The 20,248-nt window shown below is 42.4% G+C and overlaps 1 protein-coding gene across 6 annotated transcripts in view; it reads left to right on the top strand.

Moving 5' to 3' along the window:
- The window catches only part of LOC133107932 (pleckstrin homology domain-containing family G member 3), a 72,438-nt gene that overhangs the window by 19,969 nt on the left and 32,221 nt on the right, over nt 1–20,248 (top strand). Inside the window, exon 1 of one of the 6 annotated variants that reach the window (XM_061217242.1) lies at nt 18,198–18,434. The exons of 4 other annotated variants lie outside the window; for them this stretch is intronic. In XM_061217242.1, the coding sequence (XP_061073226.1) occupies nt 18,293–18,434 (142 nt within the window). In that variant the 5' untranslated portion in view covers nt 18,198–18,292. Of the gene's footprint in view, nt 1–18,197; nt 18,435–20,248 lie in introns of those variants that run through there. One more of the 6 variants, XM_061217252.1, reaches the window with a different exon arrangement.

The following is a 20,248-nucleotide window of genomic DNA, read 5'->3' on the forward strand; positions in this document are numbered from 1 at the left end:
ACATTCCAGCGCAAATTCACCTCTGGGGTTAAAATATGTGAATTTGTCTGAGGAGCACCTGTCAGGTTACCATTAATGCATCAAAGCAAGGCTTGTTCTGAGAAGAGTAGGGAAATCTGTGCTGAATGTGTGTGTGTGTGTGTGTGTGTGTGTGTGTGTGTGTGTAGCTGTGCGCATGTAAGTGAAGGTGAAGGTTGTAGCTCTGTTTTTCTTGTGTTTGTGTGATGTGTGTGTGTGTGGGATTTGAATCAGGTCGCTTGTGGTCGCATGATGAATTACATTTGAAGGTCTTTTGATAAACTATTTCTATTCAACAAAACATCTATCTTGTCTCTCCCGCTCCACTTTTGGCACAAATGTCCTATATGTAGTCCAAAGGGAAATTCAAAACAGAACAAGCTATATTATGCAAGCATGTTTCATTTCACTATATTTGGCTGTGTTTTTCTGCTGGTTGGAAGAGTGTAAAGCTCCATTTTTGAGTCAATTCTTCTGTTGCATCCCTTGAACCAAGGAAATACTAGCTCTTCTGACCAGTTAGAACACTGACAGGGTCCTCAAAAGATTGTTTTCCATGGTTTGCACCATGGAAAGCTAAACTCTGTAAGGTCCAATAGAATCACTGTACAGATGTTGCAGGTCCTACAGAAGATGAGTTTGGCAAAACAGAAGCAGTGTGCTATGGAATTTAGCTTTGAGATGGAGTGTGAAAGTGAATTCTCAGACAGGAAGAGGATGCAGCATTCACCAGCTCTTCCACACTATTAGAAATCTGTCAAAAGAAAAGTGACCCCAGCATGGATGAACGCTTTTCAAAGAGGCATGGATCTGAAGTTTTAACTCTACCTGAGCTGCTTTGTCTGAAAAAGGAAAGTGCACGCTGAACACTTTTGTTGAGTACTTTTGAACACTGGTGTCTGTTGGAGTGCCATTCATTTTGCTCTTGTTAGGACAGCGCACTGTGCTTGCTGTGACGCAGTCACTCAAAATGTTTCCACTATGTGAGTCATTTCCTTTTTGTTCCTCACAAACCAGCTCTTTTTCTGTCGACCTCTGTCATATATAACTGCCCAGACTTTCCCATGCCAAAGAAAATAATCAACATCATATTCATAGTCTTTTATTGCACCTGCTTCACCACCCATTTCACCATAAAACCCTTGCAGTTTCATTCTTTATGACTAAACTGCATTTTACGGCACTGTATTCAATGGGGTCATTTGCTATATATATATATATATATCAGAAACAAATTATGTTTCAGTAAGGTTCTCTGTATTAATTAATTGCATCAGAGGTGATTCCAGATGATTTGTCTCTCATTCAGAATTTTCGACATCAAAATGTCACATTAAATTGCCAAAGTCTGTTGTGACAAACTCGCTGCTGGGTGACTAGAAGAGTTTACGTGGGTCTCTTGTTTAACATGAAGACAGCATCTCTGAACTGTTCCTGGAGTTTCTGAGGTGGAATTGTTCTTCCTCCCTACTATACTGAAGCAACAACACACCCCTGTGTGAGTGAGTCACCGGAGCGTGACCCCTTGGCAACGTGTGAACAGGGAATACACCTCGCCTTACAGCCCTGTAATAAAGTTAACAGTCGGCAAACAATGATCACTCCCATCCTACAGGTGGCGTGGGCTGGAGCTGGAGATTTGAGAATGAGAGCACACAGGAGAGATACCTGAGGTGGGGGTGGGGGCTGGGAGGGGTTGCGACTTGTGAGAAGTGAAAGGTTTCGCTGTTAAGGGTGCCCTCTCTATGCATTTTCCTGCACCAAGATTAATTGGCAGAATCTGGTCCATTGAAATCCCGAGTGAAGCTTACCAACATCAAAGGTCATCGCTGCAAGGACTGTGCCGGATTTAGTCTGGAACCTCCTCCTACAAACCTAGAACTAACAAAGCCTCAATGGGGAGATTTCAGCCATGGAAACACGCAGTTCTTATCCATCTTTTGTTGGTACACCAGTGTGAATGCAGAACAACATGACTCTTTGTATGCTGAAATAGACAAAGGAGGCCTACGCACACTTCGGTGATGTTTTTTCTTTTTCACCTCATTATTTTGAAGCCACACAGGATTTGACCTTATGCATATTAATGAGTCCATACAAGCTTTGAGGTCAAAATATTATTTATTGCTTATATTCTGATGGTCCGTAGTCTAAAACGTAGTATAAAATGTAACCTCATTTATTCACATAGCCACACTGAACTGCTGCTTTAATTTTGCCCATGAATCTGCTCTTATTCACCAGAGAAGGTTGTATGTGCCAACCCAGGGATCTCACCCAGAAAGGGCCGATGTGGGTGCAGGCTTTTGTTCCAACTACCTGATTCTACTAATCAAGGCCATTAGCAAAGATTTCAGTGGTTTATTAGTAGAATCAGGTGTGCAGCTGCTTGGTTGGAACAAAAGCCTGCTCCCACACCAGCCCTTTCTGAGAAAGAATGAGTATCCCTGTGCTTAACCCATAGCTGTTGTTCTTGCTAGTGAAGGTGGGTCAATGTCAGTTAAAACACCACACTGCTTAGATTAGCAGGCTTCAGCAGGGCTGCATGGCTCACTTGAGTATGATCATACGTGTCAAGGAGCCTGAACTCTGGAGCACTTTCAGCACCATATCTGATGGCCTTTCACCCATGTATATTATTCAGGTCCACAGTCACCTTTGACCTCTGACTGGAACTTTGGAATTTCCATAGGGCCAGGGGTGGCAAGTTCAGAGATGTGTTTGATTTGATGACTATTAGGTTGGAAATGTTCAGTTTGTTGTCTTTGTTTATCTTTGGCTAGACTGACTTTCATCTGCTTCACCTATTTCAGCATTTCACAGCCTGGCATTAAAAGCTGCTCGCTAGTGTAGCTGGTGAGAGGTGTACCACATTGCACTCGACAGGTAGTCAGCTTAATTACAGAGCAGCCATGTTGCAAACTTAATTACTGGGTCTAGACTCTTGCATGAGGAAAATGCAGTGTGTAGGAGTTGTGTCGGAAATTCGTCTGTGAACAGAAAAAAAGACCAAAGGTACAAATACGTAGTGGTCGAGTAAAGACCGTATATTGCTACAGGAATTTGAAAACATACTCTATTGCATTACAGTTTTCCAGTAAACTGTTGATGCAAGCAATGACATTGAAATGTCTGCTAGTGCTAGATGGGAATAATTCCATTAAATATATTTTCATAAACAAGCTTGATGCAGCAGATCTCATTTAGCAGTATGTACAGAATGTAAAACAATAAGTTGATTGATTAATGGCAGCTCAAGTCGTTTAGCATGTCTCATAGACTGCAGTAAGCTAAGTTATATTAGCCTACCTTTCATTTTTTTTCCAAGGTTTATCTTCACATCTAAAATGAGCACTTTATTGGAAAATTCCTCTTGTTCCTGCTACAGAATGTTTATCTAAAAGATGATCTTGCTGGAAAGTATACAGTATAAAAGGTCAGACAGGAAATGCATTGGCTCCTTGTGAAAAGTGTGAGGCTCAATCATTTCAATGTCATTATGAATGTCCTAATGCTGATTTTAAAAAGCTGAGAGAAAGTAGAATGCACTATACCCAAATGATTATTTGTGAAGAAAGATACCAACTGTAAATGTAAATGTAGAGACCGATATTTACTTCTCTGTTACAAACATACGGCAACATTATCACGCTGCCAAGGTTCCAAAAGAAAGTTGTATTTCTGAGGATACTCGGGTGTCGGGTGCCAATTTGTCAAATCCATCTTGCAGAAAAAAATTATTGTGCGAGATTCTCCATAAAATTAGCAACAGATGGGTATTACTAGAAGAACCCATAGTGTGAACTTGGAATGGATGTTGAAGCATTGACCTGATCTCTTGCCCTGCTATGCGCTAACCTAAACACAGTGGGACAGAGCACAGAGTGGGCCAGGTCATGTGTAGGTTTGTCACTGGTGTCAATGAGGCATACATTCTGACCTCGGAGTCCTTGGTTAGTATGTCTGTATAGCAGTTTAACAGTGCTTATGAATGGCAGGAATTCACAAGTAATGGACAAAGGGCTCACGGCTGTTAAACTGCTGAGTTGCTTAGAATCCCACAACAAAGTATTTTTGCAGTTTGTCTGAATCCTAAGATTTCATTTCTTTTTAATGAACTGTAAAACTGCATGATTTGTCTTACAACTGACCCAGCTTGAACTCTTTCAACAACAATTAATAGGGAGAGACTTTGTTTTACTTGAAATTAATGGCCTACAGGCTTTCCAAAAGAACTTGGGTTGGGTGTCGTATTACTACAGATAGAAGGGCAAACAGTTGACACGTTTATTCAAACATGTTTGTCTTTGTATGATGGGGTTTTCCATACTAGTGTCTGTCAGCACAAATAAGTAAATAAGAAGCCCAAAAGCATCGTCCCTTGAAACTTTTAGCAGAGAGAAATCTCATCCTGTGTCTAATTAAAAGGGAAGGTTGAGTTGGGCTTTATGGCATGTGATGGAATGTGCTACTGGTGGTGTCTGCAGCCTGATCGTCCCTAAGGAGCCTGTGGTTAGGAGTTCTGCCTTCTACCTCTCAGCAGTCAGTACTTTTCATTGCTCTAGGCACGCCAGCCTCCTTTTTTCCCAGGGGGATAATCTCCCTATGCCCCCCCCCCCCCCCCCCTTTATGTTACTAATAGTCAAAGGAGCTGGGATCCATAGAGGAACAGTTGTTTATAGATGACCTTATCCCCATGAGAGGGACATTTTGAGGGTGGGAAACTTAGCAATATTTTAACGGTTTTAGTCGGTTTTTGGTTGGAGAAATGATGATCTGGAAGATCCACCTTTTGGCTCGTAAGAGCTGTGTGGAAATTGCAGTGGCAGACTTTATCAAGCTAACTAGTGAACACTAGTGCCTGTTTTTTTAGCAAATGGGAATTTCGGTATCATTCAGACTCCAGAGTCCTCATACTGATCATCTGATCCTGTGCAACAACTAGTAAAGTGAGATTCCGGAAGACTGAGTTCATGTTTTCTTCCTTTCATTTGTTCAGTGATGGACGATAACAAATGTACCTCTAATTCGGAGATGTGTCATTGTACTATACATGTTGTGAGTCTATTTGGCCAAATGTTTATTATGTTTTCTACCCATGCAAAGGAAGTGCAGTACTCTTCAGTTTCTATTTACTTGTCATTGTAGAAGAATCTCCAACCTCAGATAGGCGCATCATATACACAATCCCAATCCCAAAATTAATTTATGCTTTTGGGTTGTTGAGTTTTCTGGATTATTTATATAGGTTCAGGATATAATCGATCCTGTTTAGTTCTCTGCTCACTACAGTATAGATATGCGCTTGATAAAACGGTGCCTAGATACAGTGTAGTTCACCCAGCTCAGTGTTTCGTAGTGTTAATTGAACTACTGGAAATTCGCATCCCTACTGGAAATGTGTTTGGCAGATGAGTTGATTTCCTGAAGGAGGCTCTCTTCGGGAAACGTTTTAGAGCGGGGACCCAAAGGGCCAGTGAGAGATTAAAGTTAATCAAGATGTAGAGCGACCAGTAATTTCACTTTTGACCCAAAGGAAATGGGCCTGACGCCGGGCACTGTGAATACTGGATACTTTAACTGATTAATGGTCTCTTCTGGGGGATGGGTGGAAGGGGGCAATTTTAACTGTGAGTGACAGTGCATGAAACTGCCAGTCAGTAAATTGGTGTCAGAGTTTCCATCTCCTAAATTTGCTTTTTTTGGAATAGAGGGAGGTTGCCCTACACAATTATTCTTTGTGAGGAATTAACCCTGTGAGAATACATTCTGTAAAATCTGAAATGGATACTTACTAATCCGACATTCCATGGCCAGAAGTTAAGTTTGCTTAAATTTGTTATAATTTCTTCCAAGGCATTTGTGAGTTGTAGACAGAGTGTTTCCTTTTTAATAAAATTAAGAATATTGAAAGCGTTCATGCAGAAGAATGTTGACAAGATTGCGGTTTATTTGGGTGACAACAAGCTAAATCTTTCAGCTGTCTGTATTTCGGCGTCATTGTATGGCTGTGTTTCAGAAGCCTTATTATCTAGTACTTGCCTAAAAGGGCAGCTTGACAATTTGTCTTTGTCTTCCGAGACTTTCTTGTGATGGGCGTTATTGTGGCGAGATGTTCATGCTGGTGTCTCTAAAGTTTGCAGAGAATGGTGTTAAAAACAAAAAACATCCAGTGAGCAGCAGTTCTGTGGGCAAAAACGTGTTGTGAATGAGATAGGTCAGAGGAGAAGGGCCAGACTGGTTAAAGCTGACAGGAAGGTGACAGTAATGCAAATAACCATGCTTTACAACAGCCTCTCTGAACACACAATGCGTCAAACGTCTCAGTGGATAGGCTACAGCAGCAGAAGAACAATACGTCTAATAAATATTGAATAAAGTGCTCACAGAGTGCATATGAGTTTGGTTGGCCAAGGCACCTTTTCTTTTGATAAACAAATTGCAAGGTAGATCCCATTACTGGGTATATTAACACCCAAGCATGTCTCTGCACTCCAGGATCTTAGTGTCCCTGGCAAGAACCTGCTCCCTCATAAATGCTCTTAAAAAACAAAAATGTACCTGACAAGATGCCATCACTTGTACTGGCTGCCAGAGAGGTCTCTGTGCCCAGTTCAAGTCTTGATGCGTTCATAAGGACTGCAAGTCTAAGCCTTTGTGGAAAATATAGACAATGAAACTAAGAATGCGCAACATGATTTATGATGAGTTGCTATCATCTCGCTTAGTTTCTGGTCCGAGCACACTTCCTAGCTGTCAAGAGATCCAGTTTAAATTATTGTGTGTTTGGCAAATGCACGCAATCATGCTGGTGTGCAGACATGCACTTGCGTAATGCATACAGTGAAGAGAAAAAAAAAAGAGAAATGTTGCTGTACATAAATGTGTCTATGTAAGTGTAGATCAAATCTGGCCAAATCTGGGATTACTGTTACAGGCCACTGGCTGTCTATGACAACAGGCCTGTGCGGAACAGAACCCACTCAGCAGTAAATGTGCGGACTTGGGAAGGGTAAATTAGAGCAGGTAAATGGATTAGGCAGATTAGCAGCTAGTGAGGTGAATGAATGCTTTACAAGCTCTTCCATACTGGTGTTAGGCTTTCAGTGGGACCTCTGTTAAACTCAGATAATGTTAAGAGAATGTAGGACATGTTCAGACTTACTTGATTGATGTTTACATTGGGTTCCCTTCAAAAAAAGCCTCTGTGTCGACTTTAACAAAGTGGCCTGCTTCAGCAATACACAATGTAATAGCCCAATGAATGTATAATTGTCTGCAGAGGTTGGACCTGCTCTTCCGTGGAGACAACAGTGATCAGCCTGACCTCAAAATAAGCCACTGACACCCAACCCATTTCCCCATCTTGAATAGCTTTCTTTTGTGTAGTGCACCGTGCAGCCATAGATTAAATAATGAAAAATTTCCACTGTACTGTAGCCGAAAAGCCCCGACGAGAATTTGCATGCGAGCAGTTCGTATTGTCCTGGATTCCTGCTTCCTCCCCTTGCTCTACTGGTGTTTCAGCATAGTGGGTCATTATCAGGCTGACCTCCGACAACACTCAAGTTGAATTTGACTGACGTGACCTTTTCCGAAAGCGTTTGTGTGCGTTTTAGGATCACGCAAATAATGAATAAAACAATCTCCTTAATGAATAGACATATAGGTTTTTGCGTGCTTGTATTCCTGTAAAGAGAAAGGGTGCGTAAGCGTGTTGAGCAGTGGCTGAAGGTGGCTGAAAAGGACCGTTTTGCATGTCGGCTCTTATCCGCACGCTCCTGATTTGATTATCAGTGTGCTTCCAGTTCCTGGGTCAGGGCTGTGCTATTGTAACAGTCTACTGGCAGCTGAGTGCAGTGGCTGTCTGCAGGGCTGCACAGGCAGGGGGCGGGGTCTCGTTCATTACTGTCCATTTTAATTGGATGGGACTTTTCTGTCTCCCAACCAGCAAGGTCATGCCTGGAGGGACATCAGGTGAGCTTGTTTAAGGAGACTATTCCTCTGGTCCATGGAAAGGAAGGTCTCTGTCTTTCTAAAGGGGGGCTGTGTCTCTGGTCAGAGGGGATTTCTCACCTTCAGGAGAGAGAACACCTGGTCCATTCTAACAAAGCATTTCTTTAAAAACATATTCTAAAGGTATGTCCTGATATCTTTATCCACTTTGTCCATGTTACACTGTCCAGACATTTTTTTAGCAAAAGTTTGCAAGTTAAATGAATGTGCTTCATTGGAAGAGAGTGTTCAGGGTTGGATGGGGCAGGTTTGAATGGGTTTGGTTTTCCGAGTGATTTTATTAATGTTTACATATGTGCATCAAGTTGTGCCCTCTCATAAGACCTTGAGATTTTTGCTTGTGGATATAGATTTTTCTGCTCAATTACCAAGTGCTTTCATTGGTTAATGTACTTAGCTCTGGTCATATGTCGTGGGGCTTGTAGCTCCTAAACCCTCTTAATTGCTAAGGAAACCTGCTTTTACATACATTAATCAGGCAGCAGTACCCCACTGCTTTGGAAATTGGTTTCTGTTGGCAAGTAGCAAAGTATCTGTTGATGGGTGTCAGCATGCACGTTTGTGCGTACGTCAAGTTAAACATGGAAGTGGAGTCCCTGTTTCTGTGCCAAGAACTGGAACAAGAGAAGCATTCAGCCAAATGGAATGACTGCACAATACAACCATGTCATTTAAATGTTTTTAGTCAGCAATGTCTTGGTAATCTGCCCTGTTGTTTAGAAATTTTTGCAAATTAAAAAAAAAAACCAAAAAAAAACCAAAAAAAAACTAAGAAATCACATGTACATAAGTATTCACAGTGGCGGCACGGATGGTGCAGTGGGTAGCACTGCCGCCTCACAGCAAGAAGGTCCTGGGTTCGAATCCCCGTCGGAGGTTGTGCGGAGTTTGCATGTTCTCCCCGTGTCTGCATGGGTTTCCTCCGGGTACTCCGGTTTCCTCCCACAGTCCAAAGACATGCACGTTAGGCTGATTGGAGAGTCTAAATTGCCCGTAGGTATGAGTGTGTGAGTGAATGGTGTGTGTGCCCTGCGATGGACTGGCGACCTGTCCAGGGTGTATTCCTGCCTTTCGCTCAATGTATGCTGGGATAGGCTCCAGCCCCCCTGCGACCCTGATCAGGATAAGCGGGTTCAGATAATGGATGGATGGATGGATAAGTATTCACAGCCTTTGCTCAATACTTTGTTGATGCACCTTTGGCAGCAATTACAGCCTCAAGTATTTTTGAATATGATGCCACAAGCTTGGCACACCTATCTTTGGGCAGTTTCGCCCATTCCTCTTTGCAGCACCTCTCAAGCTCCATCAGGTTGGATGGGGAGCGTCGGTGCACAGCCATTTTCAGATCTCTCCAGAGATGTTCAATCGGATTCAATTCGGTTCTTGGTCACCTCCCTGACTAAGGCCCTTCTCCTCCCAATTGCTCAGTTTAGACGGGTGGCTAGCTCTAGGAAGAGTCCTGGTGGTTCCGAACTTCTTCCATTTACGGATGATGGAGGCCACTGTGCTCATTGGGACCTTCAAAGCAGCAGAAATTTTTCTGTACCCTTCCCCAGATTTGTGCCTCGAGACAATCCTGTCTCGGAGGTCTACAGACAATTCCTTTGACTTCATGCTTGGATTGTGCTCCGACATGCACTGTCAACTGTGGGACTTTATATAGACAGGTGTGTACCTTTCCAAATCATGTCCAATCAACTGAATTTACCACAAGTGGACTCCAATTAAGCTGTAGAAACATCTCAAGGTTGATCAGTGGAAACAGGATGCACCTGAGCTCAATTTTGAGCTTCATGGCAAAGGCTGTGAATACTTATGTACATGTGATTTCTTAGTTTTTTATTTTTAATAAATGTGCAAAAAAAAAAACGTATTTCATGTTCTCATTATGGGGTGTTGTGTGTAGAATTATGAGGAAAAAAATGAATATTCCATTTTGGAATAAGGCTGTAACATAACAAAATGTGGGAAAAGTGAAGTGCTGTGAATACTTTCCGGATGCACTGTATAGCCCATTCTTTTATAGCACTGCCCTCATTAAGAGAGGGAATGCTTACGTTGACTATATTTGTGTTTCATCGTGCCAGTAAATCATCAACTGAGACTGGGGGAAACCTCAGTCCCGGGCTTGGCAGGGAATTTAGAAAGCCCACGATGCTAGCCTGCTGCTTTAGGCCCGCAAATGAAAGAAGAAGGGACGGGCAGAGAAAGGGCATATATGACGGCACATCCATTGTGTGGGAAATTAGCTTTGGAGCAGATGTATTTTTGGCATTAACCCGGCCAGCAGCCGCTGCAGGGCAGTGTTGGAGCCTCCAGTCTGCGCTGGACACAATTGGCTTTGTTCCACCGGGCTTCAGCCAGAGTTCCTCAGGTTACTGTGGCTAAGCTTCCTTTAGATTGCCTCTGATTATAACGACCTCCACTGCAGCATCCTGTGAGGTTTTAAGTACCAGAAATATTCATTTCATAGGCAAGTGTTTAAGTGCTCTACAGATCTAATTCCTTGTCTTCTGGTGCATGGATGCTGCGTTTTCATATTGGGCGTAATCCTATCATTGGTCCGAGGGAAATATGTTTGTTTAAAGCTATTATTGGCCGATATCCATAGAATCCTGATATTATCGCACATCCCTAATTTGCTTTCCTTTTTCCAATGGGCCTTGGGAAGGAGACTTGGCTGCATTATCTGTTCTGTGGGCTTTAGCAGGGCTTAGCACTGTGATAACACCCATCCTCCATACTGTAAGCTCCGCAGCACCTCCAGTGTATCTGTGTAAGTCTGAATTTTATTACAGCTCATCACTTGGGTAGAAGTGGCCTTGCATAAAGCAAATGAATGCAAATGTCATATGATTTCCTCCACATTAAAAAAGCACTGAAGCACAGCTGTGTGTTAACTTGTGGGGTGTGCAGGGCTATGCAGGTTCTGAATGGCAAAGCTATCACACCCTCATATACAGTGAGGGCTGTCTTTGTAAGGTCTTGCTCATACATATTTATTATATCAGAAATGATTTAGTTCCAACCATCTGCTGTGTTAGATTGAGTGCAGCTGAGTTGCGCAAAAGTGGGAGTTGGTGAGGGATATGGTAATCGCTCAGAAATGCTGTGTTCGCTCCTTGTCTGAGTAATCTCTTTTCTCCAGGTTTCCGGGTCTATTAAAGTGCATTTATGGTTTTACATGTATAATGCCTTGTACTGTGTGTTTTGTACTTATACTCCTACTTAGACTTGGAATACAAATTGTATTTTTCCCAAATGGACCAACGCATCCTGTAATTGTCATAGGCATTGCAGGGTCACATTGGAAAATGCATGTGTAACTCTACTGTGTACCATAATCCATTTTGTTCAGTAATAATAATAGGTCACACCTAAGCCCTCATGGTTGTAACTTTCATTATGTAGTTGGCTGGCCAATAGTGGTGTGGCTATTCTTGTCAGCTTTATGCATTTTCTCACTCATGGAAATGTCTCATGCACTGTGTCCTTTTACTGTACGTCCATTACTAGACAATCACTTCAGTTTCACACATTCTGTGATTTATACAGATTTGCTAATGGAGGAAGCATGCGGTATGCTAAACACAGTCACACTTCTAATATGTTGTCTGTCAGGCCTATTAAGACACAGAACTATCACATTTACCAATTTTATATACATGGTCTAAGTAATTCTTAGAAGTCTTTTTAGCTTTAATCATGTAGTAGTGTAGGCCTTTTCCAAGAAATACTTTTTAATGTGTCTGATGTACTTCTGCAGTGTGCCCATGAGAAAATGCCATTGAGATGACATGATATGGTTAGTTTGGGAATTTTAGAAAAGTCTTTATTTAGCAGGGCCGAGGACATGATTTGTGCTATATTTAAAATGCATAGCCAGAAAAAGTCACTTTTTCTCCTCCATTAGAGCTATAATGATCAAATATAGCCGAATTCTTTTGAAATGGAAAATCTGAGCAAGTGCATTTTAGTTGGTAGTCTATAAGTATAGGTCAGTAAACAAACCCAAACCTGTCACTATCAGAAAGATTCTTTCCCAGTTTCCCTTTTTTTAAGTAGCCTGTATAAAGACGGATCAATTATTATGTGGGAATAACCTTTGGAAAAATATTCCCTCTTTCTAAAATGTGCTGATTGTATTAATGCCTAACAACTCATCTAACGCTATCAGAAACGGTCACCGTCACCTTGGGGGCCCACAAATGAACTGTACAAAAGCCCAGTCAGGAAACTCAACCTCAGCAAAGCATGCTTCCCTGAAACAACCTATTTGTTTTATGGTCTGTTCAGAGACATGGCTGTCAGAAACACAGAGCCCGTTAATATGGATTTCCCTGTCAGAGAGCGCCCTGAAGGCAGGCTCGCATGTTGTGTGGGATTACAGGAATGGGAAATGGCAGGGAGAGGGACGGTATGTCTTGTTGACGGCTTTCTTCATCCAGCACACTTTGAGCATTTTCCCCACAGAAAACATCCAGGAATTCCAAGAATTGGAATAACAGTTTTGGAGACCCCGCCAACCCTGCCAAGTCGGCAGCCCCGCTGATTAATGCAATATCTGCTAATCTTGTTGGACACGAGCAGCTAATCCGATATAATCCCCAGTGCGTTTTTGAGTTGCAACATGAAGCGAAGGACAACTCCAGCTTGTTCTGTATACACCGGAAGGTTTTTATGGTTGGATAACCAAGCAGGTCCTTCCATCCCCTGTCCTCAGATTTTACTATCACAGATAAATCTCCTCTTTACAGAACCTCGTATAGCAGCACTATGCTAACTCAGAACCTTGACTGAGTTAATGATTGAATGTTGAAACCAGAGCCAAAACAAAGATAAGTCTTTTACCTTTTGCTCTACATTCTCCTGTATTTTTCACATTCTTACTCATTCTCTGATTGGCTTGTTTTCACATGGATAGAGACTCTAAATGTTGACTTCATCTGGCTATGACGCTACTGAGAACGGTCAAACAAGAATTTGCACAGTTGCTATGCGCATGAGTAAGGCGGTGTTGTTAAACATCAATATGCAGATTGACATGCATATTTATGCTTTCATACTCGGTCGCAAAAACAATTTCCGAGTGTTCGAGGCACCCGTTCGTGCCGTGCTGTTTATAAATCCTATCTGGGCTTGTAAATTGGAAATCCTTTACTGTTGGCACACGAGACGCCGAGATGACCTGTGTGATCCCAGAACAGAGCTCCATTATGCTGCTGCAGGAGGGACACAGAGATGGAGCAGCGAGATAAACAAATGCCCTTGCAAATCTGCAGTTACAGATAGTGCTCTGTGAGCACGACTCACAACACTGCTTACCTAGCGATAACCACACCTGTGCTCAATAGCCGAAGATCCACAATGGGATGCCGAAACTATTTCAATAAACAAAAATGTGCTTCAGCTTAATTAAAATATATAGCTTCTCTTCTTTGCTGTATAAATTATTCCTGTTGGAATGGGAGGTAGTGGTCATTCCTCCTGATTTTGACCAATTAAAATGACGTATTACTCATGAGATTAGCGCTCCCAAGACCCAACAAGAGTGAAGAACTCTATTCTTTCAAGTTTGGGATAAGCCCTCCTAAGTCCCTCTCCTGACACGCTTTGAGTGTGTCATCTGCCATAACTAAAGAGCCGTGGACGCTGATCGACAAATCGATCGCTGGTGTGAAGGGTGGCCTTTTTCACGCACGTGAGTCTCCCGTGCTTTACATTTGAAGGCATTGCTTTTTAAAATATATTTATGTCTCTTTGGGCTGCAGAGGAACGCATAACAGGCCCCTCGCACGCTTGAGGAATTTCTGCTGTGTAGGCCTCTGACGGTAAATGCAGCCTTCTGTCAGAAGTATCCCCTTACAAATACCTTTGCTGGTATGTAGCTGTCAGTAGAGAATGGCTCCCTCCTACTGATTTATTTAGGATGGGAAATGATTTATTGTCCCAAACCAGAGCGGATCCTTACACACCATCAGACAGACTGTTGAACAGAGTCTGAACAGACTGTTTATTCTTTTAAGTTGTTGGCTCACACACTAACAATGAGGTTATAATTGGATGTGCCCCCTGGCCTCCTTCTCAAGGTTACTTGCTTGTATTGTGTTGACTTAAGCCCCTGGTAAACTAATTATGTTTCCCATTCAGAAGACAGCTAGGCATTGTGCTGTGACGTGGTCTATGGATTCATCCCCACCTTCCTATTTTGTAATCCTGCCTGGCTCAACACCACAGAAAACCCAACAAACAATCAAAACTACCTGAGTGTATCTGTCATAATCACTTTATTCTTAAAGACCCTGTGTTATCAAAATCAATCATTTCCTTTTGCTATATTATACATAAAGAGGCAAAGAAAACAAATACTGTCCTTCAAAGCCTATTTATTCAGTTGTTGAACTTTTAAAGGTACAATAGGTAAGATTTTTGTGGGATTAACAGTGGGATTAGGGGGTGGGATTAACAGTGTTGCGGTTTGAGCGTATTTGTTGCTGCAATTCCTCTCTTGACCATTAGAAATCCGAAATTGCCTATTGTACCTTCAAGTTCTTTTTTTAAAAAGTGAAAGCAAGGAAGTTCCTACAGTGCCTACTAGAGGTGGATTTGATATTGGTAATTTGGACCAACCAGCCAGCAATGCAACCTTTAGTAGGCTGCCAGGATTCTCCATACAGAACAGACAGGCCATGTCACACCTCCAGAGCTTGTGTTTAGAAACGAAAGGTTTTACATCAAAGGGAAATTGTATTGTTATATACTATATAGTGTGTTTTCTTAATCGTGTGGTTAATGGACACTTCACATACAACAGAAAAGATATTGCACAGCATCGTCAAATGCATTATTGTACAATGATACTTATAGAGGGCGGCCTGTAGCGTAGTGGTTAAGGTAAATGACTGGGTCGGTGGTTCTAATCCCGGTGTAGCCACAATAAGATCCGCATAGCCATTGGGCCCTTAACCCTGAATTGCTCCAGGGGAGGATTGTCTCCTGTGTAGTCTAGTCAACTGTACGTCGCTCTGGATAAGAGCGTCTGCCAAATGACAGTAATGTAATGTAATGTAATGTTATAGAAGTGCAAATACATGATGTGCGTGAGCAGCAAAAAGTACACTTTAATCAGTTTTGAAATGGTTTTGTACCAGTATGAGGACTGCACTTGACCCAATTAGAGTACGGTGTAATTTTTCAGTCAGAGCTTTAATAAACCCACATTCACTGGCAAGTAAGTCAACAAAGTGGATCAGTTTACCTTGGCTGAGGAGGGCAAAGTATCACATTCCTTGGGATTTAGCCATATCCTGCTCAATATGTTGACGTGTAAATACCAAGTTGCAGGTGCTTGGGGAATTCCAGGCAACTGGATCACAAACGTGGGCGATGGGAGAGTAGTGGGAGTGTAGAATTTTCCTGTGGTTTTGCCTCCCACTGTCTGACACAAGTGGAAAACCAATGCTCAAGTAAATTTCAACATCCCAATCTTTTAAGATATGGTATATTGTTCTTAGAACAAAATCTTTATTTATTTATTATCAAGTCCACAAATGCTTTCTTGGATACCTAATACCTGTTTTTGTTCTCAGACACCTAAGTGTGCTTGTACTATACATACTAATGAGTGATTTAATATTTGACTATCTATGGAATGTTCCATTATTGCGAATGAATAATCTGCTCTTTATGTCTTTCTATCCAAAGTCCTTAGCTATTCTTTTCACGAATCCCTGGACTGTATGTTCTGGCATATCCTCATTGTGGGTGCTACCCTAAAGTGTTTTCTGTGCTTGAAGGGAAGGAAAGTGGAGGAATGATATGCTATTATCATAAGATGTGTAATTTCCCTGTCCAGTACCAGAACCTTATGGTGCTGGTATACTGAAATGAAAACACTCAGTGGCTGCATCTGTCCTCCCCTGGTAAACCCTGGGGAGAATGTGTCCCCAAGCCTGTCATTGGCATCTAAATGCTCACAGATTTTACAGGAAATCTGAGGCTTCTAGTGAATTAAAGAATGTGTCTTGCCAGAAGTGAAACAACACCAGGAAGATGGCATTCATGGGTGTACTACTGGGAACAGGAATATTGCTGAATAGAAGTCTTGAGTACGTTTGTTGAGTTGGTTGCTTATATTCCTGTGGTCTCCATTCCCAGACCTGAATAGGTGAATATGTAATACTGTACTGCAGGTTAACGCATTAGGAACTGAATGTGTCAGCTATAGGAGGCTTGTGGAGGTGTCACTCAGGGTGGGAGAGGCACCGGCTCACTATAGGCCAGCTCTGACCTTTTCTCAGAGCCCACGATTTGCGTTTCAGAGCCATCTGCTTCAAAGCCAGCAGAATGTCTCGGATGAAGTCGTGGGCTTCAAACTGCCAGCGAACGTCATCGGACAGGGAGAAGGGCTTATTGCAGGGATGGGTAATCTTTTTTTGATCTGAGCTAAGCAATGCATTTCTCTATGATTTAATGCAGCCAGGAACGTGAGGTATTAGCGCGAGGTTCCACCTAATTACTTGATCTAATTTCTGTCAGATTTGTTTTCTTAATGACGGGAGATGTGGTGCTCAGATGGCTGAGCCGATTTGAGGATTGAATTAATATTTTCAACAATATTTTCGAATGAGTCCAATTCCCTCCCCATATAGCTGACATATTAGCTCCTGGCTTTGTTCCAAAGGGCAAGCTTATGTTTAGTTATAATTCATAGACCTACAGATCTTTATGGTGAAGGCATCGAGTTCTGTTCCAAACCTCAAGTACGTAGAGTATGCATAAAAATTCCAACCAATGTGTTTTTGCATACTTGGCAGGATAGAAAGTCATCGCACGCAATGAAGCACTTAACCCCAACATACCCAGAAGGCCTTGTTTTGTGATTGGACTTTACAAAGTCAGACAAAGAAAAATGTGCTGCTTGTACCTGGTTCGCACCCTTATATAATAGTATAATGACTACTATTATTCCTGATATTGATATGGGATATTGATAGATATAAATAATGCCCATATCATCAAAGGTAAAGCTGTATGAATGACTTGAAAGTGCATTCCAGACATAATCAGATTTATTTATGCTGTGCACTCACATACTTTGTGGCACATACACATCAATATGCTTCACAGTACAGATAGCTGAGTGCCCCAGTACACTACGGTCAGCTATTACTGTCTCTTACTTCCTGTTCCTGGCAGCCCGTATTACTCAATAGTCCATGTGCTGAGTTGTTCCTGTGGTGTGTCAGTTTAAATCTTAAGCACCATTGCCTGCCATTGTGTTTGATCTGAGGCTGTTGTGATTACACTGCCATGCGTGGTCTGGGTGGAGCACGAGGAGTCATGAGTGCACTATGAATTGTGTATGACACGTCTTCCAGATCGCTATTGTTTTTATGCAATGAGGTACACCCTGTAAGTCAAGCAAAAACCATGGTGGCATTTATTTCAAGCATCAGATCTAATAGGTTAGAGTCTACATAATTCATTATTTCATCCATGTTACCTTGGTGGTTATGCTGACAGTTTTTTGTTGCTCCAAATGTTTGCTGTCTAGTAAACTGGAGTCTACACTGTTCACACATAGTCAATGCCTTGTTCTATGTTAAATACCTAAATGTCAATCTTCAGTTCAAAGGCCTTGGCCTCTCAGTATAGGCCCATGCATGTATAGACGAATCTCCCATGCATTTGTATTATGTTGAGAAAAATGTGTTTCAAAGTACTCGTAGCTGAAATCACGTATATCTTACGCCACATTCTCTCAGATTATAAAAATCCCAGGTCGATTATATCGACTTTGATGTAACAATAACCATATAACACAGTTTACAGTTATGTTACGGTGCAGTCTACCCTCAGCCGGCATGTGCAGAAAAGGAATGTCTCCCCTGTTGAGGCTCAGGCACTGAATGCTATTGTGTTTCACGGCGTTTTTGCCGGTCCGCCATTGCGCCGGAGAGAGGGTCAGTTCATAGCCAACGCTGAAAATGTGAGCGAGCGCTTTCTGCCCTGCATTCCTGCCCTCAGACCCGCCCCCAGGCCCCCCCTCCCCACCTCCCCACCCACCCCTAGCGTCCGGGGCGTGTTCCTGTGTGTGTGTGTGTGTGAGCCTCAGCCAAAGCGCTGCGGTGTCACTCGCGTTTCACCTGTGAGCCTCAGAGTGTTTTCCCTGAGCGCTGTCCCACATTGAGCCTGAGGACTGGGGGGGGGGGTCCCTGCTACTGCGCTGCCCCCCAGTGGGGAGTGAAGACCCATGAGTCTGCTCGGGAGAACCAAGGAGTGGGGCTGGGGGTTCACGCTTAGGCCAGGTGTGGTGGACGTAGCCGCCGGCAGAAACGGCTGGGAAGAACGGACCCTACTGAATGGGTTTAACCGGAGGATATCCCGTTGGTTCGGTGAGTCTTTGGCTCTGTGTTTGTACTCGTCTTTGATAAACGAGGACGGTTAATTTTGAATTTTATGCTGCCATTTCGCTTGTGAAATGTTTTGTAGCAGCCTGCGCAGACGAGAAGTTTTTTAAGCCTACTGCACAGAGCACTTTGTACTGCGGTGTCTGCAGCGAGATCCTGCGCAGAGAGGATGGGCATTTCGAGTACAGACCTGAATCTTGGCTCTCCAGCAAAACTCAACTCATGGGCTGGAAAAAGTGTGATTCACCATGTGAGAACACACTGACATCAACCATCTGCAAGTTCACACTGTGGTATGCCTGCTCCGACAGGAATAGTGTTAGTTAATTCCTCCTCTGCTGGTTACTCATTGTACAACCCCTGCAACGATGTCTGGTTCCCAGAAGAAAAGAAACTCAAAAACACCTCTTCATAACTGCACTGTTTTGGACAGTACAGTACTGTTGGCTTTAAATGATCAACTTTAGTGCATGTAGACTGACAGATGAAATACAGAGGCTGTAGGTTAAATGTAGTTAACCATGTGGTCTATTGTATCATTATGTTTGTTGGTAAACTTAAGGCAACCAGCTATTGTATCTTCAATGTGACAAAACCCTGCTATTCTAAATGTCAACTCATTGAACTGTGTGGAGCTTGGTTCGGTACTTTCCAGGTGTGATCCACTGCTTGAAAATGGCTGTAGCTCTGTAACAGGAAAGGGTAATGATTTATGAGTATGATAATTACTGTTTGTGTTGTTAAGACCGCTATTATTAGTATGATAGTTCAATAGGAGTGTTTCTTTGAAAACACTTGGCCGGAGTTCCCGCCATCCCTAGGTAGTGAGGTCACTCATTTAGGAGTGGAGTAAACATGACTCTCTCTTCCTGCTGTGTGTCCAATAATGGGAAATGGGACATCCACATTGCTTCCATATTGTGACTTGGGGAAAGTTCAAGGATCTTCCTTGATCTGAAAGATCTACCATGGTGTGGTTCTGTGTGTGCGTATGCGTGTGTGTGTGTGTATATGTGTATGTGTGTACTTAGGAGGAGTTTACTCCTTTTATGATGGTCACTGTGGAGGTGAAAGCCCAGCTCAGAATGTTGGGGATCTCCACATGGAAATTCCAGTCTAGTTTGAGAATGTTTTCTTGTGAAGGGAGTTTTGAGTGTTTGTGCTTTGGGATGCTTCACAGGTGAAACAGGATTGTCTACAGGCATTATATATTGTTGTACTCCTCCTGAGTCCACATCTACAATAAACTGAGTCTGAAGATACCTGTAATACCTTTAATACCAGGCTGCATTAGAAAGCGGTAAAATTTTACTTAAAGCCTGTTACTCCCCCTAAAAATACAAGTGGTTAAAATGTTACTATTAAACGTTTGGATGCAACTTTATCTAGGAATGCATTAAAATACTTGATCACCTCACCTTCTGCATCTGGCATTGGCTTTGCCAGACATTCACCCAGCTTTCAGAAACGTGAGAAATGTCATGCAGTTCAAGTAGCCCTTACTGTTTGGCCAATCGTTGTATAACCGTGTGTGTGTGTGTGTGTGTGTGTGTGTGTGTGTGTGTTTAATAACTGGTCTTGTCTCAGACCTACCTACCCAGAACATATTGGGCATGTCTGTGTCATTTACTAAAATTATAATATTTCATAGGTTTTGATTTGTTCCATTTTATGTACCCTTTTGTTCATGTCACTGAAAAAAATGAACAAAGTTTGATTAATGCTTCAAAATGATATTGTGTCCATGAATGAGGTTTGAAAGCAGAAATGCCCAACACTGTTATTTGTAGTGTCAGACT

Source organism: Conger conger, chromosome 1 (genome assembly GCF_963514075.1).
Source record: "Conger conger chromosome 1, fConCon1.1, whole genome shotgun sequence".
NCBI classification, from domain to species: domain Eukaryota; kingdom Metazoa; phylum Chordata; class Actinopteri; order Anguilliformes; family Congridae; genus Conger; species Conger conger.